The 27,829-nt window shown below is 42.2% G+C and overlaps 1 protein-coding gene across 4 annotated transcripts; it reads left to right on the plus strand.

The window, feature by feature from the left end:
• The first annotated feature begins 778 nt into the window (after window positions 1–778).
• Window positions 779–27,618, plus strand: GJC1 (gap junction protein gamma 1). Of its 4 annotated transcripts, XM_073325653.1 has the most exons (4): window positions 13,637–13,702; window positions 22,614–22,685; window positions 25,915–25,990; window positions 26,122–27,618. In XM_073325653.1, exon 4 carries the CDS (start codon window positions 26,141–26,143, stop codon window positions 27,320–27,322), a length of 1,182 nt encoding a protein of 393 aa, XP_073181754.1. In that variant the 5' UTR covers window positions 13,637–13,702; window positions 22,614–22,685; window positions 25,915–25,990; window positions 26,122–26,140; the 3' UTR covers window positions 27,323–27,618. The 4 variants fall into 4 exon arrangements, with proteins under 4 accessions (XP_073181756.1, XP_073181753.1, XP_073181757.1 ...); XM_073325655.1 differs by lacking the exons at window positions 13,637–13,702; window positions 22,614–22,685 and adding an exon at window positions 779–833; XM_073325652.2 differs by lacking the exons at window positions 13,637–13,702; window positions 22,614–22,685 and adding an exon at window positions 2,245–2,376.
• Window positions 27,619–27,829: the final 211 nt, after the last annotated feature.

Here is a 27,829-nt window from a genome sequence, read left to right on the forward strand (position 1 = left end):
ACTGTCCTAACTCCATTGAAGTCAATGGACCTGTGAAAATGTACACCTATGGAGGATCTGCTTGCTCCCTGTGTTTTAAAGCATTGCAAGGAAGCCGATTTAAGGGCAGAATGGGGACTATGAAATGTGGATTATATTCCCACCTCAGATACCGACTCCCTGTGAGATGTTGTGCCTCAGGTTCCTCATCTGTGAAATGGGATTAATGATACTTCCTTATCTTTGTAAAGTGCTTTTAGATCCCTGGATACGTTTTTTTTTTTCTAGACGCATAATTTTTAATATTACACATTGACCAGCTATTTAAGTAAGATAAAAAGAACAGGAGGACTTGTGGCACCTTAGAGACTAACCCATTTATTTGATGCATCCGATGCAGTGAGCTGTAGCTCAGGAAAGCTTCTGCTCAAATAAATTGGTTAGTCTCTAAGGTGCCACAAGTCCTCCTTTTCTTTTTTGCGAACACAGACTAACAGGGCTGCTACTCTGAAACCTGTCATTAAGTAAGATAGTTTATTTTAAAAATTGCCTTGAAATTAATGTGAAATGAATGGGTGTGACTGTATAAATGAGACTTGTATCTCCTATTGATGTAATAAGCATTTTGAAGAAAGGAGTTACCAATATTACTCCAGTGTCCTGGCAGAATTCGGACGTCGGTTCTGCATTCTGCCCTCTTACACCACGCCTGTCATTTCAATTGGATATAGCGTTCTTCTGCACTTCCTGCCCTGAAGTGTGGTATTCTCTGCTAAACAGCTGCCTCTATCCTCTGCAGACATGGCTGTATTTCTGTGTGGGTCAGCTTCCCGATGAAAGGAACCGCGCAGAAGGTACTAGTCCTGTTTTGTTATTATTATTATTGCTGTTTCAAATTAGTTTTCAAACTGTCATAAGTAGAAAGATGCGGTGTAGCTGTAGCCATGGGGGTCCCAGGATATTAGAGAGCTAAAATGCGGGAGATACTCTCTTTTATTGGACCAGCTTCTGTTGGTGAGGGAGACAAGCTCTGTGACAAGCTGGAAAACTTGTGTCTCTCACTAACAGAAGTTGGTCCAATAAAAGAGATTACCTCTCGCACCTTGTCTCTCTGAGAAGTGGAGGGAAGCTATAGAATAATTACTTTTTAAAATGTTTTATATATTTTGGAGTGGGGGGGATCCCATTTTTTTAAAATGTTGTTTTAAATAAATTGCTTTCAGGAGACCTTGGATTAGGGTGACCCGACAGCAAATGTGAAAAATCGGGATGGGGTGGGAGGTAATATATATAAGAAAAAGACCCCAAAATCTGGACTGTCAGTATAAAATCGGGACATCTGGTCATCCTATCTTGATGCCAACATCTAACCAGAAATGAATGTTCAAAGCAGAACAATAGACCCCGTTGCATTCAGTTCTGAGCGCTTATCCCCAGAAAGATCCTGACAAACTGGTGGCGTTGGGAGAAGAGCAGTTCAGAAGTGGTGGGGAGCTGGGGGGGGAATGATTTAGAACAGTGGTTTTCAGCCTGTGCTCCGCGGCCCGCGGCAGTCTGCGCACTGTGTCTAAGATTTCCAAGGGGGTCCGCATCGCCATTTAAACTTTTTTAGGGGTCTGAAAATGAAAAAAAAGTTTGAAAACCACTGATTTAGAAGGTCAAAAGAGCTAAATATGCATAGCTTCCTTCAGTGATGACTAAGGGGAGGCGATACCTATCTCAGCATTGAGAAAGGATGTGTTGAACACCCTTCAAGTCTGGGGAACAGCTGTATTGGGGTGTGCAAGGGGTTTGAGGAAGAGCAATGGGATGAAATTAACAGAGAGAAACACCTCACAAAGTATATAACTAGCATCAGGCAAGCAACTTGCAGTGTGCAGCCGATATCCGTGTGCAACTGGCGTCACCCAGGCGCTTACAGCGTGCAACTGGCATCGCGCGTGCAAACGCCTTGCACGGTGCGCGCAACTGGCATCGCGCGTGCAAACGCCTTGCACGGTGCGCGCAACTGCCATCGCGCGTGCAAACGCCTTGCACGGTGCGCGCAACTGGCATCGCGCGTGCAAACGCCTTGCACGGTGCGCGCAAATGGCATCGCGCGTGCAAACACCGCCTTGTAGGGGGCAACTGGCACGGCGCGTGCAAACCACCGGAGCCCGGCAACTGCTGCCCAGCCACGCGCGCCCCGCGCCGCCGCCGCCCCCCCCTTGCAGACCGACGGGCAGCTGCGCATGCGCCCCGCTGCCCTCCCCGGGCGGGGGGGCCCCAGGAGGCTCCGAGCCCGGGGTCCGGCCGGCTGAGGGGAGCGATGCGGGGCGGCTCCCGGCCCCCTCCCCGGGCACGGGCCGCCCAGAGACCCCGCCCGGACCGTGCCCGGGAGCCGCGCGGGGCGAGCGAGTGAGCGGCGGACACCGGGGCTGGCGGGGGGTACTGGGGCTGGCGGGGGTGGGTTGGGGGGGGCAGTGAGGTGGGGGGGTTGGCTGGGGGAACTGGGGCTGGCGGGGTTGGGGGGGCATTGAGGCAGGGGGGTTGGCTGCTGAGCACTGGGGCTGGGGGGTTGGCTGGGGGCATTGGGGCTGGGGGGGTGCTGGCGGGGGTGGGGGGGTTGGTTGGGGGCACTGGGGCTGGGGGGGTTGGTTGGGGGCACTGGGGCTGGTGGAAGTTGGCAGGGCAGTGGGGCTGGCAGGGTTGGGGGGCATTGAGGCAGGGGGTTGGCTGGGGGGGTTGGTTGGGGGCACTGGGGCTGGGGGGGTTGGTTGGGGGCACTGGGGCTGGTGGAAGTTGGCAGGGCAGTGGGGCTGGCAGGGTTGGGGGAGCACTGGGGCTGGCAGGGGGCACTGGGGCTGGTAGACGTTGGTTGGGGGTACTGGGGCTGGCAGGGCTGGGGGGGCAGTGAGGCTGTGGGGGGTTGGCTGCTGGGCACTGGGGCTGGGGGAGTTGGTTGGGGGTACTGGGGCTGGCAGGGTTGGGGGGGACAGTGGGGCTGAGGGGGGAGGGTGAGGAGAGGACATCAGGTGTGTGTCAGGGACTCAGGGTAGTTTACAAGTTGCTTCCCGTCCTGTGAGTTTTGAAATATTAAACTTCCCAGTGGTTCCCTGGTTGCCCCCGGTGCTGCGGGGATGCAGCTCAGCAGAGCCAGTGCTAGGCATAAGCAGACTAAGCAATTCCTTGCCCTCCCCATTCATTATTAGTATGTGTTTTATTGGGGGAGGAAATATTCCTGCTTAGGCCCCCCAGTGGGCTAGTGCCCTGACTGCATTTACAGGATGGACAGAGACCCCCAGGTGACAGGCAGGGGTAGGGCCCTCTAGGGCATGTAAATACCCTGCTGATCATATGGATGAGGTTCATGCAGGGAGTTGGCCCTTGTCAGAGAGAGGACTGACAAGGGAGAGGGGAAGATTTAGTTGGGGACTGGTGCTGCTGTGAGCAGGGGGTTGGACTAGATGACCTCCTGAGGTCCCTTCCAACCCTGATATTCTATGATTCTTTGAAGAGGTGGAAGGCAAAAGTGGGGACCCTCTTGTCTCTTATAAATGTCTATAGTTTGGAAAATAGCCCAAATCCAACACTGTTCAAAACCCTTTTAGAGCATTTATTATGAACCCTATTAACAAAAGAGGGTTATAGATAAAGTGTAGGGCTATGAACAGAGTCTTCAGCTAGTTAATGCCAGTTAAATGCTAGTTAAAGATGGGGGAGGAATGTAAGGCTATGTCTATGCTGGCAACTGAATGACAAAACTTTTGTCTTTAGAGGTGTTAAAATACACACACAGACACACACCCCTGAAAGACAAAAGTGTTGCTGAGGATAAGCACCGGTGTGAAAAGCTCTTACAACGCTAACACTGCTTGTTGGGGATGGAAGATTTTTGTCAGCAGGAGACCCGACAAACAGCGGCTACACTGCGTGCCTTTTAGTGACGTGGCTGGAGCGACATAACCCTGTCGCTAAAAGTGGCGTAATATAGACATAGCCAAAGTAGCAAATTGGAAGAACCTTCTGAGAGCAGTAAAGAGCCAAGCTGGAGTTAATGTATCCAGAGTGAGCATGGCAGAAATATTGAGGGGAAACTCTTGTGTTGATGGAGCAAGCCATCTCATTAGGAAAACAATTTTTCCTTCTGAGTGCTCCCCATTATTTTCTGGGGTTGGTATTCAGTCCTTTCAGCTAGGATCCTGTCCCCCTTTTGCTTTCACGCTCAAGCCCCAGTGAGACCAGGTGAAGTGAGTGCAAGTTTGTTTTGGTTTCTTTTTTGTTTTGGTTGTTTTTAGATAATAAAAATATTTATCATTTAAATTCTTATTTGAATTGGGGGAGGAGTGGTTGTGCTTAAAATAAACCTATCAAGCAACCTGCAGTTGCAAAGAGATTGTGCTTTTGGGTGAGGGTTGAATTTGTTGGGCTGTGGTGGTGCTGGTGGGTTGGCCATGGTTTGGTGATAGATCGGCATTATTTTTTTCAACAGCTTTGTTTCTGTGTCTCTGTCATGGTTGCATTTTGCTTCCCAGTAGCTATGCCTGCACACACAGAGTCTGAGATATCTGCTATAATTAGAGGGGAGGGAAAAGATTAATGAAATATTATTGCCTAAACTACTTTGCTGAAATAATTGGTTGAGAGAGGTTAGAGCTAGAAAGAGACTGGAGTTTGCTTTTCTCATCATTACTGATCATTGTCATAAAGGTTTTCAGGCTCCAGTATGAGAGGAAAACCCATGGTATCCCCCTGGAGTTGTTCTGACTTGCATTGCAATTTGTCTGCACAATATAGGGGGAGGAGGAAGGGGGCTGTGCTACGAGGTTCTCAAACAATAATTGTGCTGGAAAACGACTTTCTTGTGTTTTAGCTTCTTCTGTCAATATTTTTTTTCAAGAGCACTTTAATATTCACCCTAGCTGAAATAGATGCTCACAGATTTTTATTTCTACACATTCAACAATATAATTTTGAGTATCTTGTCTTTGTCCTTTTGGTACAACACTTGACGTCTCCTCGCATTGAGTCTAATATTTTTTCCACTAGGAACCAGTGAACCATGTGAGTAAATTTTAGCAATAATTCTGTGCTGCTTCTGTCTTTCCCCTCTCTTTCTGTTAAAAAAATCCAATCCGCTTCTCTTACTTTGTGGAATTTTGGTTTCAAGTGTGCTGCAATTTCAACAACAGCCTATCGTGATCACAGAGGTAAAAGGGAAGCTTTAACAATATGTGTCTAGTGAAATCAATCCTATCAAAGCTATTTTTATAGATCATGCTCTTTTGTAGCAGAGTTCAAAAGGCAGCCTTGAATTTGCTGTTTTGAATTTGCTCTTCATAATTATTATTTAAAAGTAAGTTTTCAAAGTGACCTTAGCTGATGAGTGTGGGCCAGCTACAATACTACAATAGTTTTTCTAGTTTGAAAACTTTCCAAAGTGAACCAAAGAGCCCCACTTAGCTGTTGTTGAAGTAACTTGATCATTTGAATTGTCAACAACTTAGAGGTTATTTTATCAAATTAATTCTCTGGGCTATTAAAAATTAACTTTTAAAATGTACAAAAAGTTGGAAGTTGCAGGGAGTAACATATACTAGATTTGGGGGAAGATTTTCAAAGGCACCTAACTCGGTGAAAATCAATAGGAATTAAGTGCCTAACTTCTATTTGAAAATCTTTCCCTTAGGTTTTAAATGTGAAAAAGGCTTGCTTAGTGAGCAGACAGAAAGGATTGCATGGAAAACTTAAGCAGCTGATGCACATTAAGACTAAATGCGTATATATTCCTGAGCCAAAAAGTGCAGGAGTCTAGAAAATGTAATTGTAAAATGTCTTTTGTTATCAGAGCTGTTTTTTACTAAGAACCAAGACTGTAAATCTTTCCAAGTAGTTAGTCCATAGATCTGAGCTGTTTTTGTTGTGCAAAGCTATAGTTTTATAGATGAAAAAGGATTTTAGATATTCTTTTTTAAACTAGATAGGATTTTTGGCCATCGTTGGAGGTGAAACTTCTGTGTTGGCATTAAGTATTTGTATCAGATTATTGGGGGGGGGGAACAATGGATTGGTACTCAGGATGTGTCCCCCATAAGTACCCAGCTGCAGCTTGTCTGCGGTCTGGGGAAGCAGAATCCAACTAGCAGTACATATGCCAAATAAATATCAGATTATGGCCATATAGACTTTAAGCCTTGAATATCTCTGAATTAGTTGTAATGCAATCTCTTCCTTTTCTAAGTAGAAAAAAATTTACTTTCATATATATGTTTTGGCATTGGAGGGAATATGTTATATACTGGTAGTGCAAAGATTGGGTAATGTTAACACAGCCTTCAGCATTAGCACTTGCTTTTTTGCTTGATAGAGAATATTTGCCCCAAATCACAGGGTTACTTTCTCTTGGTTTCAAGACGTACCAAGGAGTCTCTAATTTTCATCAGAACAGCAATAAGCAGGTGGACCTTTAATATTCTTTCTTGCAAGGATGCACTTATAGAAGCACATAGAATCATAGAATATCAGGGTTGGAAGGGAACTCAGGAGGTCATCTAGTCCAACCCCCTGCTCAAAGCAGGACCAATCCCCAACTAAATCATCCCAGCCAGGGCTTTGTCAAGCCTGACTTTAAAAACCTCAAAGGAAGGAGATTCCACCACCTCCCTAGGTAACCCATTCCAGTGCTTCACCATCCTCCTAGTGAAAAAGTTTTTCCTAATATCCAACCTAAACCTCCCCCACTGCGACTTGAGACCATTACTCCTCATTCTGTCATCTGCTACCACTGAGAACAGTCTAGATCCATCCTCTTTGGAACCCCCTTTCAGGTAGTTGAAAGCAGCTATCAAATCCCCCCTCATTCTTCTCTTCCGCAGACTAAACAATCCCAGTTCCCTCAGCCTCTCGTCATGACTCATGTGTTCCAGTCTCCTAATGATTTTTGTTGCCCTCCACTGGATGCTTTCCAATTTTTCCACATTCTCCTTGTAGTGTGAGGCCCAAAACTGGACACAGTACTCCAGATGAAGCCTCACCAATGTCGAATAGAGGGGAACAATCACGTCCCTTGATCTGCTGGCAATGCCCCTACTTATACAGCCCTTATAAAGCCCCTACTTATACAGCCTTATACAGATCGAGGGACGTGATCGTTCCCCTCTATTCGACATTGGTGAGGCCTCATCTGGAGTACTGTGTCCAGTTTTGGGCCCCACACTTCAAGAAGGATGTGGATAAATTGGAGAGAGTCCAGCGAAGGGCAACAAATTGATTAGGGGTCTGGAACACATGAGTTATGAGGAGAGGCTGAGGGAGCTGGGATTGTTTAGCCTGCAGAGGAGAAGAATGAGGGGGGATTTGATAGCTGCTTTCAACTACCTGAAAGGGGGTTCCAAAGAGGATGGCTCTAGACTGTTCTCAATGGTAGCAGATGACAGAACGAGGAGTAATGGTCTCAAGTTGCAGTGGGGGAGGTTTAGATTGGATATTAGGAAAAACTTTTTCACTAAGAGGGTGGTGAAACACTGGAATGCGTTATCTAGGGAGGTGGTAGAATCTCCTTCCTTAGAGGTTTTTAAGGTCAGGCTTGACAAAGCCCTGGCTGGAATGATTTAACTGGGAATTGGTCCTGCTTCGAGCAGGGGGTTGGACTAGATGACCTTCTGGGGTCCCTTCCAACCCTGATATTCTATGATTCTATGAAAATGCTGTTAGCCTTCTTGGCAACAAGGGCACACTGTTGACTTGTATCCAGCTTCTCGTCCACTTGTAACCCCTAGGTCCCTTTCTGCAGAACTGCTGCCTAGCCACTCGGTCCCTAGTCTGTAGCGGTGCATGGGATTCTTCCGTCCTAAGTGCAGGACTCTGCACTTGTCCTTGTTGAACCTCATCAGATCTATCCTGCTTCTCCCCATCCCCACCCCTACTCTCCTAAACAGCCTGCAAGCATTTGGTGCAAGTACCAATCCCAGTGTGAGAACTTGATCTCATGACCTTTTGGCCCCAAATTTTAAATTCTACCAGCAGCGCCAAAATGAGGTTGCAAATAGCTGCCTTAAATCACCTTCTCTTACTACATTTATGTAAAACTGTTAAAATGGTGATAGGCTAAGACAGTGGTTCTCAAACTTTTGTCCTGGTGACCCCTTGCACATAGCATGCCTCTGAGTGTGACCCTCCCCTTATAAATTAAAAACACTTTTTATATATTTAACACCATTATAAATGCTGGAGGCAAAGCGGGCTTTGGGGTGAAGGCTGACAGCTCGTGAGGCCCCACATGATAACCTTGCGACCCCCTGAGGGGTCCCGACCCCCAGTTTGAGAACCCCTGGGCTAAGAAGAGAAGAGACTGTTCCCAACCTGGATTTAGCAACAGAGGCGCTGTCTGACTTCTCTGTGTGCCTAGACAGGAAATATGGAAGTACACAGCTGCATACTCTCCGCTCTAAGGTGCGACCTCCTGAAGGACTGATGTACGTACAGTCTGTCCTTTTCTCCCCAAAATTCATTTGATATAACTTCTATAAAGCTTAGTGGAATAATTCAAGGTGCAAGCTGGAAAAAGGTTTATTTCTGAATGCAGTATAGCACATATGGGGCTGGCTAGGAGGTGTACTTTTGGGGTGATCAACTCTTTTTTGTTGTTGTTGTGTGTTTTTGTTTCCTTCTAATGAAACTAAGCTGTACCTATGAGAGCTATATATTCTGTGGTCCAATTGCAAGGATGGGGGTGAAGGGGGGAGATGAAGAAGGGTATAAATATGATAGCAGCTGTTTTAAGACTTTGAAACATCAGTAGCAGCAAGTTTTGCTTGGGCAGATCAGAATGGTTTTAAGCCAGCTATGGCCTGAGTAGTTGTAGAGCACCCTGACAGTCTTTTGAACGGAGTGCTAAAAACAGTGGTTCTCAATCAGGGGTATGCAGGATACACAGCAAAGGTTCAGGTGCTGTTCATGAACCAAGTCAGCTGTACATTCAGACTGATCACCATTTTAGAGTGTTTTGACTGAATTACATCAAGATTAGGAATGTGTCTTTTACAAGTATATCTACAACTCCTGTGAAAGGAACTTTTTTCCGTTTTCAATATCTCCCTTTTCTGTTTGAGTAGCTGTAATTTGACTGGTTTCAGAGTAGCAGCCGTGTTAGTCTGTATTCACAAAAAGAAAAGGAGTACTTGTGGCACCTTAGAGACTAACCAATTTATTTGAGCATAAGCTTTCGTGAGCTACAGCTCACTTCATCGGATGCATACCGTGGAAACTGCAGCAGACTTTATATATACACAGAGAATATGAAACAATACCTCCTCCCACCCCACTGTCCTGCTGGTAATAGCTTATCTAAAGTGATCATCAGGTGGGCCATTTCCAGCACAAATCCAGGTTTTCTCACCCTCCACCCCCCCACACAAATTCACTCTCCTGCTGGTGATAGGACTGTAACATTTTGCTCTGAATTGAAATGTCACATGCAAGGTCTTGGTCCAACAATAAACTTCTTTTTATAGGTTTGGGAAGTTGTTTTTGATTTGATTATAGATAAATCTGTTTTAAGAGACTATCAAAGATTCCAAACATGTTGAGTACAGTTTTGATATTAGACCTACTTCTGCTAAGCTACCCGTTTCTGTCAGTCTTGTGAATGGTCTCTTAAGATGGTTTTCGCTGAGTTTCAAACCAATCCAACTTTTCAAAACTTATGAAGAGGAATTCTTTCTTAGACAAAGACTCTGTATGCCTGATAAGGATTGAATTCTTGCATGGGTTTTGCTAAGTTGTGGTATGTGTTTGTGTGTTCTGGGTGGGGCTAGAGAGCATGGAGATCTAGGTGAGAGTTTCTTTTTGACTTTCGGAAGTCTTTTGAGGTTCAGAAAAAAATTAAATGAATCATGAAATCAGCTATTGCAAATACTCTGAATTTAATCACAAATGAAAAATAAGGGCAAAGGACCACCAAGTCTTTATGAACTATTTTAAATTAGCATGCTGCCAAGTGTGTTTTGGTAACAGAGCATGGTGACATTCTAATAAAGTGATATTTTCAGAAGTAAAACTTTTTGGAGGGAGGATTGTGTGTGTAATTTAAAGTTCAGAGCTTTTCTGCAGCAAGATACAATACTTACCATTGCACAGTAGCAAAAAGACCAACTGCATTTTGCCTGCTGAAAATGTATATTGCTTAGTTAAAGGCTAGCTATAAAACATGTTGGACTATGGGCTAGTAGATATTTTTTAAGTAGTGGTGATGTTTAAATTAACATCTCAGGATTTATGTGATAAAATGAATTAGAAGCTTATTTTCTAAAGCTATAAATAAAAAGATATATTTGAAGTAATAAATGGTGTATTTATGGTCATAGGGAAATGCAATGAAAAATTTGAGTCAGCTGAGCTGATGTTTGAGGCATTTCCCTATGGAATCATTGGACTGAAAAATGTTTTATATGCTTAAACTTGAACAGATGCTTCAAAACACAGACACACATCTATTCCAGTGCAAGTTTAATATTAGCAGCTCCATTTACACCACCAGGATTAACTTGTGAACACTTCCATTTTAAATACCTATTTTCAGTGTCTTTTAGTTCACCTCCAAGGCCCAAAGTCAGGAAGGTCTTTAAGCATGTGTCTAACTAAAAAGAAAAGGAGGACTTGTGGCACCTTAGAGACTAACCAATTTATTTGAGCATAAGCTTTCGAATGCATCCAATGAAGTGAGCTGTAGCTCACGAAAGCTTATGCTCAAATAAATTGGTTAGTCTCTAAGGTGCCACAAGTCCTCCTTTTCTTTTTGCGAATACAGACTAACAGGACTGCTGCTCTGAAACCTGTCTAACTAAGTGGTGCAATTGGCGTCAGTGGGATTGCTCACAAGTTTAAAGTTAGGCATGTGCTTAAGTGACTTGCTGAATTGGGATCTAAATTTCCACATAGGAAATGAGGCTAAATCCTGCATTCCTTTCTTAACAGCAGTTTTGCCTAAATAAGGACATGGGATTGGTCTTGAACTATCACAGAAATTAGTTTCACCTTTTTAGATACAGGTGTGTCAGACAACAGAATTATAACAGCTTATGGTACTTGTCTGGGCTCCAGTACTCAAAAGGAAATGTAAACTTCATAACAGGCAATCAGCAAGTGTTACATACCAAACTCTTTTATGCAAACACCACATATTTGGTGCTGCTGAACAGGTGATACATTGCATGTTATTATTCACCTTTGCCCCAACTCTCACCTGTACTCTAACCACTAATCCTTGTCCCCTATTTTAAAACTTCTCAACACTTCAAACAGTTGCCATTTCTCATTCAAGAAACAGCCTGTTGGCATATTGATTCCTCTTTACTCTCCAAATGTGGAAATTTGTACTGGTAAGAGGAGCAGAACTGGTGACATTCAGCAGTGGATTAGTGATAGGGTCTAACAAACTGATTGCCATATTTGGGGTTGGGAAGGAATTTCCCCCTGGGTCAGATTGGTCAAGACCCTGTGGGGGGGGGGGGGGTTCGCCTTCCTCTGCAGCATGGGTCATGAATCACGTTTAAACTAGTATAAATGGTGAATTGTCTGTAACCTGAAGACTTTAAACCATGATTTGAGGACTTCAGTAACTCAGCCAGAGATTATGGGTCTATTTTAGGAATGGGTGAGGTTCGGTGGCCTGCAATATGCAGGAGATCAGACTAGATGGTCACAATGGTCCCGTCTGACCTTAAAGTCTATGAGTCTAATATAATTCAGTGGTTGATGAAGGGCTGGACTTGGGCACTTTATGTTATTTGAAAGGTTCCTGGAAACTCCTGAGACTTTAGTAGTATGATACTATGTTAGGAGGATCAATTTTAGGTCACTTTTTAGAGGATTCTTAAATTTATTACATGTGTTTTTCCTCTGTCTGTGCAGTTGGATTGATGTTAGTAAAGGACCTGAGCTTTACAGGTGAAGGGATGTGGAAAATAATTATTCTTTATTTAAAAAGAGAAATTAAACCGTGAAGTACTTCTAAAATATGTGGCATCTACAGAATAAATGATAGTGCCGTTTGGCGTAATGGCTTTATTGGCATCATTTGGGGAGCTCTGAATAACTCACCCATGACTTGGCCACTTGTGAATAATGTGGCCATTGCTAACTCATTGGTGAAGCATCTGTGTATCTAATCACCATTTATAAAGTGTTTTACATCACACCACCCTGCATTCTCATTCCCTCTCTTACTTTCACTCATGGTATGTATTTATAGAACAGTATGCTATCCAAAGGACCTGAATGATGCATTGAATTTCTGGTGTGTGTGTCCTTTTTATTTTAAGGGTTAATGGTGACTCCTGAAAACCGTACTTGTGCAAATAGTCAGCACTTCTCATGTGAGTAAGGATGGTAGGATCAGGCCATTTAATTGGAAGAGACACTTTTAGGAGGTCAGGGTGATAATGCCACTCCCTTCCCAGTTAAACAATTGTGTTAACTTTGTACTCATCCTTTCAAACTAACACTGACCAGGGTTTATGGGCATGGAATACATTTGTCTTCAGGCTGTGCTCTCTTGTATAAAACAACTTCCTTTTTGATTGTATTGAAGTAAAAATAATCTCCCAGTTCTCACTTCAAACATTTTTCAACTATTTTTAAAAATACATGTACACTTTTGGTTAAAAGCAGACATCCATTTAAAACAGATACCCAGGCAAATGCGAAGATACTGAGGTTAAAACACTTTTAAAAGTGGAAATACTCTTACAACTGAAAACTTCAACAGAACCCAAATAAAAATACTTTATTAAAAAAATAAATTCAAATGTACAAAAAAACTCTGCAAGTATCTCCACTTTCACTCCATCAGTCTAAAAATTATCTTCCCTAGTCCTGCTCCAGATCAAGTCTTTTTCTGTGTTCCTGCTGCCCCCTTCACTGGAACTTTCCATCTCTTCAGCTCGACATTTCCATGCCGCAATTCAGCTTTTTTACAGAATGGCCTGATCCTACTCCCGTTGCAGTCTATGGCAAAATTCTTACTGACCTCAGTGTCAGCAAATTTGGCTATTTTCACTGGCGTTCAGGGCTGAGTATATATTACCTTGGACGAATCCCTGTGCTACCTTCTGAAAGAGGAGGGAAGCGAAATTCAGCTGCTAAGCAAACACTAATCCAGTAAGTGTGACTTGTCTACCAATAATTACCAGTGGCACAATTGTTTTTACTTTATTATTGTCTTACTCCAGCTGATTGGTTTGTGTATGCTGTGTTTATGTCTAGCACATGCTTACTGAGGAGGTGCTGTCTTTTGTGATCTACTTGTGACTTGTCCCGGGTGCACTAGGAAATTAACCTATTGCTGATAATGGTTATCAGCTGGCAATGGTAGTCAAAACAGCTGCCCTGGTAGCATAGATGAAGTGATGGGAAGGAAATTGTTTTCAGCATCCCTATACAATTGAAACCTGATTCTACCAAGTCAGGCAAGGGGAAATTTCCTAGTGTAAATGGTGCCTTAGAAATGATAAACCAGCAGATAATCAGTGCTTCCTTGTTCCCACATCCTGCTGGCAGCTACTATGGATGAAGAGCTCCCGTCTGTCCTTTCTTTCTGAGTGAATGAAGCAGAAGATGTGGCAGGGGCACAAATCGTCTTTGTATTAAGCAGGATTGCTGATGTCTCAATCAGAAACCAGTTACATCAGTCTGGACAGACCAGTGCTGCCGCTCTTTCAAAGTGCGGGTAAATCAGTTACACCAGGTAATGTCATGGCCCTTTGTACACATGTATTACAGCGAATAGTATGGATGTATGTTGAAGCATTTAGAACAAAAACTAGCTTGTCTAGAATGTTTTAACATTCTTCTCTATCTTTACAGTCTCCTCTTAAATTTTTATTGTTGTAAATGGCTAGGCAGCAGTTCTGCAGAAAAGGACCTGGGGGTTACAGTGGACGAGAAGCTGGATATGAGTCAGCAGTGTGCCCTTGTTGCCAAGAAGGCCAATGGCATTTTGGGTTGTATGAGTAGGGGCATTGCCAGCAGATCGAGGGACGTGATCGTTCCCCTCTATTCAACATTGGTGAGGCCTCATCTGGAGTACTGTGTCCGGTTTTGGGCCCCACACTACAAGAAGGATGTGAAAAAATTGGAAAACATCCAGTGGAGGGCAACGACAATGATTAGGGGACTGGAACACATGACTTATGAGGAGAGGCTGAGGGAACTGGGATTGTTTAGTCTGCGGAAGAGAAGAATGAGGGGGGATTTGATAGCTGCTTTCAAGTACCTGAAAGGGGGTTCCAAAGAGGATGGCTCTAGACTGTTCTCAGTGGTAGCAGATGACAGAACGAGGAGTAATGGTCTGAAGTTGCAGTGGGGGAGGTTTAGGTTGGATATTAGGAAAAACTTTTTCACTAGGAGAGTGGTAAAACACTGGAATGCGTTACATAGGGAGGTGGTGAAATCTCCTTCCTTAGAAGTTTTTAAGGTCAGGCTTGACAAAGCCCTGGCTGGGATGATTTAGTTGGGGATTGGACCTGCTTTGAGCAGGGGGTTGGACTAGATGACCTCCTGAGGTCCCTTCCAACCCTGATATTCTGTGATTCTAAAGCAAGTGGGAGATTATTGGGATCCATATTTTATAGTGTAAACCTGCCCAGTCTTGGAAATATAGTGTCTTGTCTGAGGACAACCTGGATCTCAAGCTTGGTTGTCTGACAAGAGAATGTATGTTTGCCACTATTTTTTTAAATATCCAAATGGAGTTTTTAAAGATTTCGATGTGTCCTGAGTTGTGTGTTTGTGAAGTCCCGCTTGTAAGGACAAACTGCTGATCTGATCTGATCTGGCTAGCACTTAAAATTTTGTGCCCCTGACTGCACAGTGACAGGTTTCAGAGTAACAGCCGTGTTAGTCTGTATTTGCAAAAAGAAAAGGAGTACTTGTGGCACCTTAGAGACTAACCAATTTATTTGAGCATGAGCTTTCGTGAGCTACAGCTCACTTCATCGGATGCATACTGTGGAAGACATTATATACACAGAGACCATGAAACAATACCTCCTCCCACCCCACTCTCCTGCTGGTAATAGCTTATCTAAAGTGATCATCAAGTTCATTGATGATCACTTTAGATAAGCTATTACCAGCAGGAGAGTGGGGTGGGAGGAGGTATTGTTTCATGGTCTCTGTGTATATAATGTCTTCCACAGTATGCATCCGATGAAGTGAGCTGTAGCTCACGAAAGCTCATGCTCAAATAAATTGATTAGTCTCTAAGGTACCACAAGTACTCCTTTTCTGACTGCACAGTGTGTCTGTGCTGAGGCTGAAGTTGAATAATAATCTTACTAAGCAGTAATTCTGTCCCATGTTGCATTCAAGTAAGGTGTGTATACACAAGCAAAAACTTAATTTAATGAGGGTTGAACTTGTATCAGGATACACCCTACCCACCCAAAATCTTGAAAGCATGGAAATAAGAAATTAAAGAAGTCTCTTGGCTTCAATGACATTTTCACATTACCTACAGTGCTGTTGGTAACACACTCCAACATAAACATTCACTTCCCTCTCCTAAAAGTAGTATGTCTCCCAGCTTGCACTCTGCTGCAAAACCTTAGCAGTGACTTTGTATGCTCTTGTATCAGCAGATCGATGCATCTAACTGTCTCACATTCTGTGCAGTTGGGAAGTTAATATGCATTAAGGTTTTGGAGGTTGCTGGTAGGTTTCATGGCCTTACTTAATAATAAGGGTGGTGAAATACATGGAAATATAAACAGCAGTTAATAGAGGCAAGGTTTGAACTCTCACAATCTAGGCTCCTAGCTTAATGTAGTTTTCTCCAGGCTACAGGATATGGTCCATGAAGGTCTTTTTCCCCTTCTATATACAACTGATTACCCTCTGGCGCATTTCTTTTCGGTTATTTTAAAAAGTGAAAAATCATTAGACGAACAAATACAACCAAAGCAAAACCGATATTGTAGTAATTAGCACGTGAGGAACAATATATGGTGTAAAGCCTAGAATTTCAGATTTATTGGAAAAGGGGTCCAGAAAAGATCAGATGCTCAATCACATTTTTAGAAAGTGGTAATTTTGAATTTTTTGTTCTCTTAGTCTTCACCCATTTTTTGTCAAACTACCATAAAAATTCAAATATTACTCAACGCTTGCATTCCATTATTTGGGGGTTTGGGATAATTCTTATGAGTATTTTTAGAAAATAGAGGTTTTTAAACTCCTGTTAAATTGAAATGTGTGTCCCAGCATTGACTGTACTCCAGCAACCAGCTCCAGCTTACGCTATTCGCTTTCCCCGAAACAAAGCAGGTGGTGCAACTGATTTAGTGGAGCTGAAGCTTCAGTCAGTTCTCGTATTTGATAGCATTTACAGGGAAACGGAGGCAGCTGGCTAATAGTTTGCAGAAGGAATGGATGATGAGTTGCCTGCCCAACCTGCTAATCTCCTCTTGTTCCATTAAATTATTTGCACCGATACTGAACTTTGGAAAGAGTGCCCCTGGCTAAACACCTGTTGTCCATGTGGTGCTGTATGGTGCCTACCTGGTATGTGTGTTGGATACAGCGCGGTTTAGAAAACTCTGCTGATGGTTCAGTAGGACAGTGTAGTCCTCTTTTATCCCTGAGCACAGATGACCCCTCCCTACACATGCTGCTCATAAGTCACTTTGGTAGACAGAAAACTTGCAGTAGATGAAGCAGTTTGTGAAGAGGGCCGTTCAGCTCTGCTCACTGGTGGCAGCCCTGCTGCTCAGAGTTCAGTGCTTACTGTAGAAGGTGTCTTGCACTCCTGTGCTGTGGCAGAAGCTTAGAAAGTTTTCCTTTCCTGCAAAGCCTAGGCCAGCAGGGATTTCAAAGTGCTGGACAGCCTGTTAAATCCAGGCTGTCTGCACAGATACAGTCAAACTTCTCCACTAAAATTTGCAGGTAAATTGCACCTTTTTAGCACCCGATTGGCTGTCTTTGTGGGCGCAGGAGCAGGCTAAGAAAGCACTCATACGTCAAAGCAATGAGTGTAGTATAAATGCTGCAACCTGACAGAATCCTTGTGTTTCATGGCTGGGAGGATTTGGGGTCTACAACTCATGGAGATTCGTAGAAAGGATATCTGCTTCCCTCAACTGACAAAACTGCCAAATTCAAGCAGTGGTTCCCTGAGCAGAGTCTGTGGGATTGCTCAGTTATCTGTCAGATGTTCCCTTGGTGGGGAAGCAGCTCGAGAACAGTGTGGTGAAGCAGCTCTGGTCTCTTGATTTTTCTCAGCACACCATTCTTGCCAATCTGGCTTCAGGCCTCTGTGTGTGTGGTTCAGAGACTGTACTGATTTCTTTAACCATCGTAATCTGGTGAGAGATGGGTCAGGTTTCATGCCAATGTGGTTGTCTTTGTTTACAGTCTTCGATACAGTTGACCACAAGGTGCTGTTGACTTGCCTGCAGACTGCCAAGCATGGACAGAGTTGCTCTTTTGTGGCTTCTTTCTCTCTCATGAAATGTCCCCGAGGGTGATATTTGGCTCAGCTGCCTTGTGGGGTAGATTTCTGCAGGCCTGTGTCGTCACCCATACTTAACACACAGGAGGGTTCCCTTTGGGAGATAAGGAGAGGGGTTTGGGGTTGTCGTGCACTCAGTGTGTTGTGGTCCTTTGGGTCTGTCTTTCGTCACATCCAGAAAGTGAAGTCTCCTTTTCCTGGTGCCTGACTGAGACAGGGCATGGATGCAGGTTAGCTGGCTCAAGCTTACTCTCGGGAGATGGAGGTGGAGCTGCTAAGGAGGAGGAAGCCTTTGGTGGATTTCTCAAGTGCTCTCAGTTCTCTCTGCTGAGAGCATATACCCATCAGTTGTCAGAGAGATTTACAGTCTAGGCATTCTTTTGAACTCTTCTCCATTCCTCGATTGCTAGGTAGCAGAGCTTTTTCCTAGTTTTGCTTGGCTGGGAGAATTTGAACTTTTCTCTGGGGTACAGATCTCACCATAGTTCTCTGTGCCTCTGTCACCTCTAGGCTGGACTGTGGCGACTTGCTCTCCTTGCATCTACCCTCAAAGACCATTCAGAAGGTTCCGCTAAGGCACAACTCTGCAAGCTGCTTTCTGAGAGGGGCAGATTTTTCTGAGTTCATTACAGTTGTGCTTCACTAGCTCGCTGTTCACCTCTGAATGCAATTGGCAGTGGCTTGTATAAAGCCTGACAACTGAAATGATAATCACCTTTTGTCCCTGTGTAGCTTCTGACATTTGGGATCTTCTACAGTGCTGACAGCAGTCCCTATATCAATTGTTTTGGAGACTGTCCATGTAGGTTCCTTCACACTGGAACTTGCATGCTTTGTCGGTTAGTGGGAGCTGCTTGCTGACTTGCAGGCTTCTTCCTGAGATGGTCTGGATGTGAAGGACTTGTTGCTAAGAGCTTGGTTGGGGACATTGCCTTTGAGTCTGCTCTGTGCTGTGCCATGGTGGTGGTTGAAAAATGGGGGATTGGCTATTTACTGCAGCCAGTTGTTGCGACTGTGTTGTAAATTTTTGAGACTAATGTCTCATTGATCTGAGTGTGCCCAGAAATTGGGCTGTGAGCTCGTGTTGCCACAATCAAAATACAAATGAATGAATGAATAAAATAAACTACTGTGGGATAGCAGTTACAAGGAAACTGAGGGGAAAGATCAGCTTCTATTTTCTGCCTCAAGTCAGATTTGACAGACAGACAATAGATATACCCAGAAGTTTTAGTTGTCTGGCAGGCAGCAATACTTGTCTTCACTGTGGGTTTTCTTCTCCCAAGCTACTGGACAATTTGATTCCTCCTAGCCTGATAGCTGGATGTGAACAGGTTTCTGGAGAGCTTGTTCCTGTGCTGTTGAAATGTGCTTGTTATGTGGGCCTGTTCTGGGAAACTTGGATCCTCTGTGTGTGTGCATAGCACTGTGATAAGTTCCTGAGAAAGCAGGGGTTTCTTCTCATGTAGGGAGCCCACAGCAGTTAGATTAGGTGGAGGAACGAAAAGAACTGATTTCCCTCCTCACACACATACATACACACCCAAAATCAGAATTAATTGCATCATGATGGACAGGAGTCTTAGTCAATTTTTGTTAATGGGAGTTGTTATTCTTCCTCACACATTGCACTGGAAACCACCTTTTTGGACATAATGAAGCATGTAATGCTTTCATGTGAACTGTGTTACCTGAACTGTAGGCGAGCATTCCTAAATTGAAGGCCACTTTTGCATCCATGTTCGTGTTACCTATAGGGCACAGCAGGCTACTTGGAGGATCATTCCTTAGCTGTAAATTTAGGTTTGTGTTCTAATCTGGTTTACATAATGTGGATTGTTCAAAAAGGAAAGACCTGAACTTGACCTCTTTGTTTTTTTTGACAGCACAAGTATTTCATGGTTGTATCTAGGCTTGGCAGAATTCGATGTTTATTTTTTTAAAAGTTTTGACAGATAATATTGATGTTTATTTTAAAGCATTTTTCCCTATTTTTATCAATTTAAATTTTCACAGTTGCAGCAAATTATGGAGGGTCAGACAATGGAGGGAGTCAGACAATTATTGAATGACAGTAGAGAGTAGCCGAGATTCAAAAAGTTAAAGCTTTATAACAGTTAAAACACGAATTGTCAACCTCACTTGTCAAAATATACAAAGTAAATACCCTTAAATCAAACTCTAATAAGTTCTCAATCAACATTTTTCTGTCTGTCTTTAAATTTCCATTTTTATTGTTGGAAATATTTTTCATCTCTTGGTGCATGTACAGTGAAATTGACGATTACAAACATGTATTCATAAAACTCTGTTCCTTGCAAAACCTATTTATATCCCATTTTAAAGTCTTGTTTATAGGCAGGATTGGATCTAAGGTCTCATATTTAACATACAACTTTAAACTCTGGGGAAATGATGTAGGGAATCAACAGAACCTTGTTAAAATGCCCAAAATGTGAGGGCAGAATAAGACAAGTTGTCAAATGTCTGTTCAGGAATCTTCTCCAAATAGACATTGACAGTCTGGCTTTTTCTGAGCCCTTTTCTGTTTTTTACATGTCACATGAGACTTGCAAGATAGACTGAATAGCCCAGATATTTGAAAAACAGGGTTTTAAAAAAAAAAGAGTAGTAGAATCCTGAGTCGGAAATGTTACATAAACACATAGAAACAAACAATTTTTATCCAGTGCGGCTGGTTTTACATGCATCTATTTCAGCTGTGTAAAATCATAAACTTTAATTAACAGCTCTGGGGTCGGTGGCGCCGGGGATTAGTGGAGAGTTGGGATCAAATCCCGTTTCATGTCACAAGTGAAGGAAGCTTAATAATATTACATCGTCTCATCCCAGGCATAGAATCATAGAATATCAGGGTTGGAAGGGACCTCAGGAGGTCAAACCAATCCCCAACTAAATCATCCCAGCCAGGGCTTTGTCAAGCCTGACTTTAAAAACCTCAAAGGAAGGAGATTCTACCACCTCCTTAGGTAACCCATTCCAGTGCTTCACCACCCTCCTAGTGAATTTTTTTTCCCTAATATCCAACCTAAACCTCCCGCACTGCAACTTGAGACCATTGCTCCTTGTTCTGTCATCTGGTACCACTGAGAACAGTCTCCATTTGTCAGCATTGCAAAACTCCTACACAGTTCCGCTTGTCTAATTCAGGAGGGACTTGGGAACTGAATTGCAGGTCAAGATAGATGCCTGTTGACCATGCTGTGTTGGGGAAGCTTGCACGGTGCCTGTATTGGGTTCAGCACAAGCCAGTGACTTTTATTCCTTCTCTTCATGAACAATAAGATCTTGCTAATTTTTAAATGAAAGAAAAGGAAGCTATTTCCCTTCCTCTCAAGCTCTTGTACATCTTGTGATCTCTGATGTTTGAATAGAAATGAGATTTGAATGAATAGTCACGATTAGTCATTTTAATTGGCCTTTGGGGCCAATTTAAATTTCATTCTGCATTTCTTGGAAGCTCAATTGGTTGACATTTGGTAAGTTCATTGGTAACTCCCACATTCTTCTCAGCACACAGCTGCTAAATTGTTTGAAAGCAAAATGAAGTGAATATGATTTGAAGAACATGAATGAACCTAATTTAATTGGAGAAGATGTGATAAGATGTGGGTAGTGAGGGAATCCCCTAAGTTGAGTGCCTTCCTCCTAAATGATTGCTTGTTCGCGATGCAAATGAGCACACACCCATACTTACTATTTAAGGTTGAACTTTTCAATGTAGTGCAAAAGAGTTAGGTGCTAATATCCTATTAAAATTCAGTGGGAGTTGGCAGCCTAACCCCCTTAGGCTCCACTGGAAAGTTCAGCCATAATACACAGGGAGATCCACCAACCCTCGTGGTCAGGTAGGCCTCTTAGTCACATATGGCTTAGAATCAGGGGATGGGAGGCTGGATCTGGTGACGTCCACAAGAGGGCTGTACCTGTGTCTGCCCAGGTTCATGGGAGCTCTGTACTCCATATACAGGGAAGGGTATGACTGTAGATCTTTTGGCTGGACTCCGTACACAGGGGCGTGTGTGGAGCAGCTCTACTTGTACTCCATAGCCTGGGAACTGGGTGGATTCCATTCTCTACCCAGTTGCTGCAGAACCCCTTTGTTCCAAGCCCATTTAGTCAGGCTTGGGCAGGGCAGTGGATTTGGCCCATAGAGTGTTGACTCCTGACCTGTTTCTCCAAGATCCTACATCTTTAGCAAACTCTGTGAATAGTGGAGCTAGTGTTATATATCACTGCAAACAGCCACTGAGTGTTACAATAATTCATCCCAACTCTGAGTCAGTGTTTATGCCAAGTCCATTTTTCAGTTCCTCCTTAGAGAGCCATCCGAAAGCAGGTAGGTTGGGACCAACTTACAGCCAGAGAAAAAGATCATGCTGTTTGTATTGTCTCCTCTGCCTGCTCTGAGCAGCCTTTGCTGCTCCAAGTGGTGTTATGAACTTATGATAAATATAAGGAATGAAGGTCTCTCTCAAATGCCTTGCGTGGCATGACGTAAATTAGTGGAAATTGCTGACAGTTTGCTTTTTTCAGATGGGTGTCTCTGTCCATAAGCCTTCGTTTCAAAGAGTAGAGAGTTATTAAGTTAAATGTTCCCAGAACAGCAAATATGGGAAGTATTAAGTGTACAGTGTGTATGTGAAGGTTACTGTTATAGCCGAGTCCTGCAGTATACATGTTGTAAAGGCAGAGACATGTATTCTGTAACTGCAGCCAGTTTCATAAGGCTATTAAAGGATACAATCAACTTAAAAATCACACTTATATTTGTAATTTTTTTTTACCTCCTGTTATTTGTCACACCTATGATCACTAACTGACAGATCCTAGAGAGAGAGAAATTTTCATTGTGTTTGCATTTAAAAGTACTGTGTACAGTTAGTCTGTTTCCCACGTATTTTATGTTTTGACACATAGCAAGATGAGAGATTTTTTTTTTTTAATGGTGGTGCTGTAAAATCACAAAAAATTGGCAGTGGGGGGGAGGGTTCATGGGTAGGAAAAGCAGCTGAAGGGACTTAAACTTGCTAGATTTCACGATAAATGTCTTTTAAAACTAATGATCCAGTTTCCTCTGTTATACTGTAAGCTGGTCTGTTTTAAAAGTTGGCTTCTCTGTTTTCAGCTCTTGGGAACTTGGAATGAACATTGATGGAAATTAAAGGCCAAATTCTGCTTGTACTCCACATTTACACTGGTATAACTTCATTGAATTCATTTCAAATGTATATTGTGGCTACTTAAAGTAAATTTAGGGCCAAATTTTGCTCTGAGTTATGATGTCATCAATTAAAAAAAAAAAGTAAGTACATTTTGTGGCTCACTGGCCAACTACCAAGATATTAACTAGCATCATACATGGTCCATCTGTACAGTCAGAATTCTCAAGTAACTAGATTTGTATGGTTTAAAGCAAGAAGGGACAATTAGATCATCTAGTCTGACCTCCTGTATGTCCCGAGCCATTACATTTCACTATTACCCTATGTTGAGCCCAATAACTTGTTTTTGACTAAAGCATATCTTCCAGAGAGGCCTCTAGTCTTGATTTGGAGACATTAAGAGATGGAGAGTTCAGCCTTATTTCTAATTTGAATTTGTATGGCTTCAGCTTTCAGCCACTTGGTTCTTGTTATGCTTTTCTCTGCTAGATTAAAGAGCCCTTTGGTACCCTGTATTTTCTCCCCATTTTCTGCATATTCATTGTAATCAAGTCACCTCTCAATCTTCTTTTTGATAGTCTAAATAGATTGATCTCTTTAAGTCTCTCGGTTGTAATTAGAACCCAATTTTCTCCAACCCTTAAACCATTTGTATGGCTTTTTTCTGCACTCTCTCCAACTTTTCACCAGTGCCATATGCAGAGGTAAAATCTCCTCCGTAACCCTCCTCATTGGTCCTCTGTGTATACATCCCAGGATGACTTTAGCCCTGTTTGCCACAGCATTGGACTGGGAGCTCATGTTGAGTTGCTTTCCCACTATGACCCCTAAATCCTTTACAGAGTTCCTGCTTTCCAGGATACAGTCCCCCATTCTGTAGGTGTGGCCTGCATTTCTTGCTCCTATATGTACAGCTTTGCATTTGGCTATATTAAAGCTAGAACTGGGTGAAAATATTTCGAGAAATAGTACATTTGCCCAAAAAAATGCATTTTTCAGGGCATCAAAACTATTTGCAGATTCAGATCAGATTTGGAAATAAAAAAAGGAAAAACATTTTGAAAAAGTTGAAATGGTTCATTTTGACCATTTCAAAACTAAATGTTTTGACTTTTCATTTTGAAATGTTTGTTTTTGACCATTTTGAAATGAAATGGGATTTCATTTTGAAATATAGCTGATCAAACAAGGGTGAAAAAACACCTGAAACAAAACAAAATGTAGTTTTGGGTCAAATGAAGCATTCTGATTGACCCGAAACAGAATTTTTCCCTCTTCTGTTTGTCTGTTTCAGAAAAACTGGAAAAAAAAAAATCTGTTTTGGTTAAAGCCGATTTGAGGGGTTGGAGGAGAGGTTAGGCTTAGCCCCTGAACCAAAAAACCAATTATTCACTCAGCTCTAATTAAAATGTATTTTGTTTGAATGGATCCACTGACCATGCGCTCCATGCCCTGTCCTCATCCTTATTCACTGTTCTGCGAATCTTTGTGGTTATCTGCAAATTTTAATTTGATGAAAATGTTGAAAAGCACAGTACTGGTTCCAGTGGAACCCAATTAGAAGCACTCCATTTGATGAAGATTCCCCATTGGTGACCGCATTTTGAGATCTGTTACTTAGCCAGTTCTTAATCCATCTAACGTGCACTGTCTTGGTATTGTATGGTGCTAATTTTTTAACTATAATGCCATGCAGTATAAAGTCAAATGCCTTACAAATGTCTTAAGTATATTGCATCTGCACAATTACCATTATCAACCAAACTTGTAATCTCAACAAAGAATGAAATTAGGTTTGTCTGACCTGATCTTTTTCCATAAAACCATGTTGACTGGCATTAATTATATTCATATCCTGCAATTATTTATGAATTGCATCCTGTATCAATTTTTTCCCATTATTTTGCCCAGGATTTATGTCAGACTAGCTGGCCTGTAGTTACCTGGGTCATCAGCTTGTCCTGTTTGCATATTGGCACAGCTTTATCATTCTTTCAGTCTCCTGGAATTTCCTCAGTATTTCAAGATTTATTAAAAATTAACATCAGCAGGGCAGAGATCTCCTCAGCCAACACTTGTAGGACTTTTGGGTGCAGGTTGTGCGGGTCTGCTGGTTTAAATGTGTGTATCCTCAATAGATATAGTTTAACATCCTTGGTTACCTAAAGAATAGCTCTGTGTAGCTTGCTGAAAGTTTGTTTCTTTCACCAACAGAAGTTGGTCCAGTATAACATATTACCTCACCTAGCTTATCTCTGGAAATACTTTGTCATCCTTGTGATGTGAGTCTATTATCCTGCTGCTTTCCAAATACACAACAGAAATGTTTATTGAACACTTTGACCTTTTCTGCATCATTTCTCCATGGATCTGAAGAAGTGGGTTTTTTACGCACAAAAGCTTATGCCCAAATACATCTGTTAGTCTTTAAGGTGCCACAACCGGACTCCTCGTTGTTTTTGGGGATACAGACTAACATGGCTACCCCTTTGATACTACTTCATCATTGTTAATGGTTTTATCATCTTTATCTAGTAATGTTACCATTGTTAGGATTTCTTTTGTTCCTAAAATTCTTTAAAAATTCAGTAATTTTTACTGATTGCTATTGATTTCCCTTTTTCCGAAGTGTTACATTTTCCTTTTTCCCCCCTAACTGGCACTGCCTATTAATCTCATGGTGACTCCTTTCAGAGTAGGCACTTCTTAAGTATGTTTTGTGTAATGAATGGAAAATGTTACACTTACATTAGCCTGACTAGGAGCCTAATTCAGAATCCACTGAAGTTAATAGAAAAACTCTCATTGACTTTATTAGGCTTGGGAATAAGGGCTTGTAATAAAATCCTCCTTGAGAAAAAGGTGCAGTTATGTTTCTGCTACAATTTCTTGTCTGTCAGGATGTTGTTACTAGCATTGTTCAGCTTTCTCTGTGCTGTATTTTTCACAATTCAAGGGGAAAATGGATGGATTTTGTTAAATCTTTTTTTTAAAATGCATGTGTACAAGAGAGTTGATGAAATATTTTAGTGAGAGTACACAGTGAGTTCTGGATACTCAATTCCCATTACATTTCATGATAATTGGGCTTTTGTATCCCATTGGTTGCTTTGAGAATCTCAGCCTAAATGTCTAAACAGTCACTTTTATTCAAATTCGAGGTACAGCAGCATCAGCATGTTTATCCCACCTTTTTGTAATAACTTTGGAAACAGTTGTTTGTGGATTGGGACTTAAGAATTTTTTTTCCTTCTTTATTTGTAGTGGCATTCTTGAAAACCTACAAAGGAAACTTAGATTCTTCACGCAAATTTTGGCTGGTAGAGATTCTGGATAACAGGTGAGACAGCAAAAGAGTTTAGAGGTAGCATTTTTGTATGGATGATTACATTTCCTTGCTCTCTTGACTAAATGGTGGCAGTATTGGGGCTGAGCGTTTTAAACTCTTAACATGTGTCTCTTTTTTTAAAGATAAAACGATTTGACCACCATGAGTTGGAGTTTCTTGACCCGTCTGTTAGAGGAAATCCACAATCATTCAACATTTGTTGGCAAAATCTGGCTGACGGTTTTGATTGTCTTTCGGATTGTCCTTACTGCTGTGGGAGGGGAATCCATCTATTATGATGAACAAAGCAAGTTTGTGTGCAACACGGAACAACCAGGATGCGAAAATGTTTGCTATGATGCTTTTGCTCCTCTTTCACATGTGAGATTTTGGGTGTTTCAGATCATTCTTGTAGCCACTCCATCTGTGATGTATTTAGGCTATGCCATTCATAAAATTGCCAGAATGGTGGAACATAACGAACCTGACAAAAGAACCAGGAACAAAACCTTTTCAATGCGCTGGAAACAACACCGTGGTTTGGAGGAGACAGAGGATGACCACGAAGAAGATCCAATGATGTACCCAGAAATAGAGCTAGAAAGTGAGCAGGAGAACAAGCAGCAGCCAGCCCTCACTAAAGCTAAACATGATGGTAGGCGGCGAATTCGAGAGGATGGGCTTATGAAAATCTATGTGCTGCAGCTGCTGTCTAGGACTATGTTCGAAGTTGGCTTTCTTGTTGGTCAATATTTTTTGTATGGGTTCGAAGTCAGCTCCACATTTATATGTAGCAGGAAACCATGCCCACACAAGATAGATTGTTTCATTTCAAGGCCTACTGAAAAGACCATTTTCCTTTTAATAATGTATGGCGTAAGCTGCCTGTGTTTACTTTTGAATGTCTGGGAGATGCTCCATTTGGGATTTGGTACAATCCGAGACACATTAAACAATAAAAGAAAAGAGCTGGAAGACTCTGGTACCTATAATTACCCTTTTACTTGGAATACTCCATCTGCTCCTCCTGGCTATAACATTGCAGTCAAGCCAGATCAAATCCAATATACTGAATTGTCCAATGCCAAAATGGCCTACAAGCAAAACAAAGCTAATATAGCTCAGGAACAGCAGTATGGGAGCAACGAAGAAAACATTCCAGCTGACCTAGAAAATCTGCAGAGGGAGATTAAAGTGGCTCAGGAACGTCTGGACCTTGCAATCCAGGCATATAATAACCAAACAAATCCCAGCAGTTCCAGAGAGAAGAAATCCAGAGCAGGCTCAAACAAAAGTAGCGCCAGTAGCAAATCGGGAGATGGAAAGACCTCTGTCTGGATTTAATGTTGGCTGAACTTGTACTTTTTTTCTTAGTTAATGATAACCAGCAATTCACTGAATAATTACTTTCATTAAGTGAACATTTGACTCTGTTTATCTTCAGGGATACTGTTGGCTGGCAATCCAAGCTCTCAAAAAGTGTTTATGCACATGTCCTAGAGTTACAGAATTTTATTCTTGTGTCTTCCAGGTCAGGAGAAGAACAGGTATATTTAAATCATTCTTGTTGAACGGTTTACACTGTATGTACAGTATTATGGTGCATTTATTATGCACAATTTTTGTATTTGTATGTTGGACCTCTGCAGTTATACTTTTTATATTAAAGAAAAGAAAACAATACAGGTAACTCTTAGCGTTTTGCTTGTTCTATTACTGTGGCCAACGGACATATTTTTTTCTTTTTTTGTTTTAAATGTGAAGCTGTCTCTGCATTTCAGAAGTGCCTTGTACATGCGCACAGGACAGAGGATACTTCAGTTACCTAGGGAACCTATTTCGAGTTGACTG

Source organism: Lepidochelys kempii, chromosome 27 (assembly GCF_965140285.1).
Source record: "Lepidochelys kempii isolate rLepKem1 chromosome 27, rLepKem1.hap1, whole genome shotgun sequence".
NCBI lineage: Eukaryota > Metazoa > Chordata > Testudines > Cheloniidae > Lepidochelys > Lepidochelys kempii.

Excerpts from the sequence above, each read along its gene's own strand:
- GJC1 (XM_073325655.1), top strand. The coding sequence starts at position 26,141 with ATGAGTTGGAGTTTCTTGACCCGTCTGTTAGAGGAAATCCACAATCAT.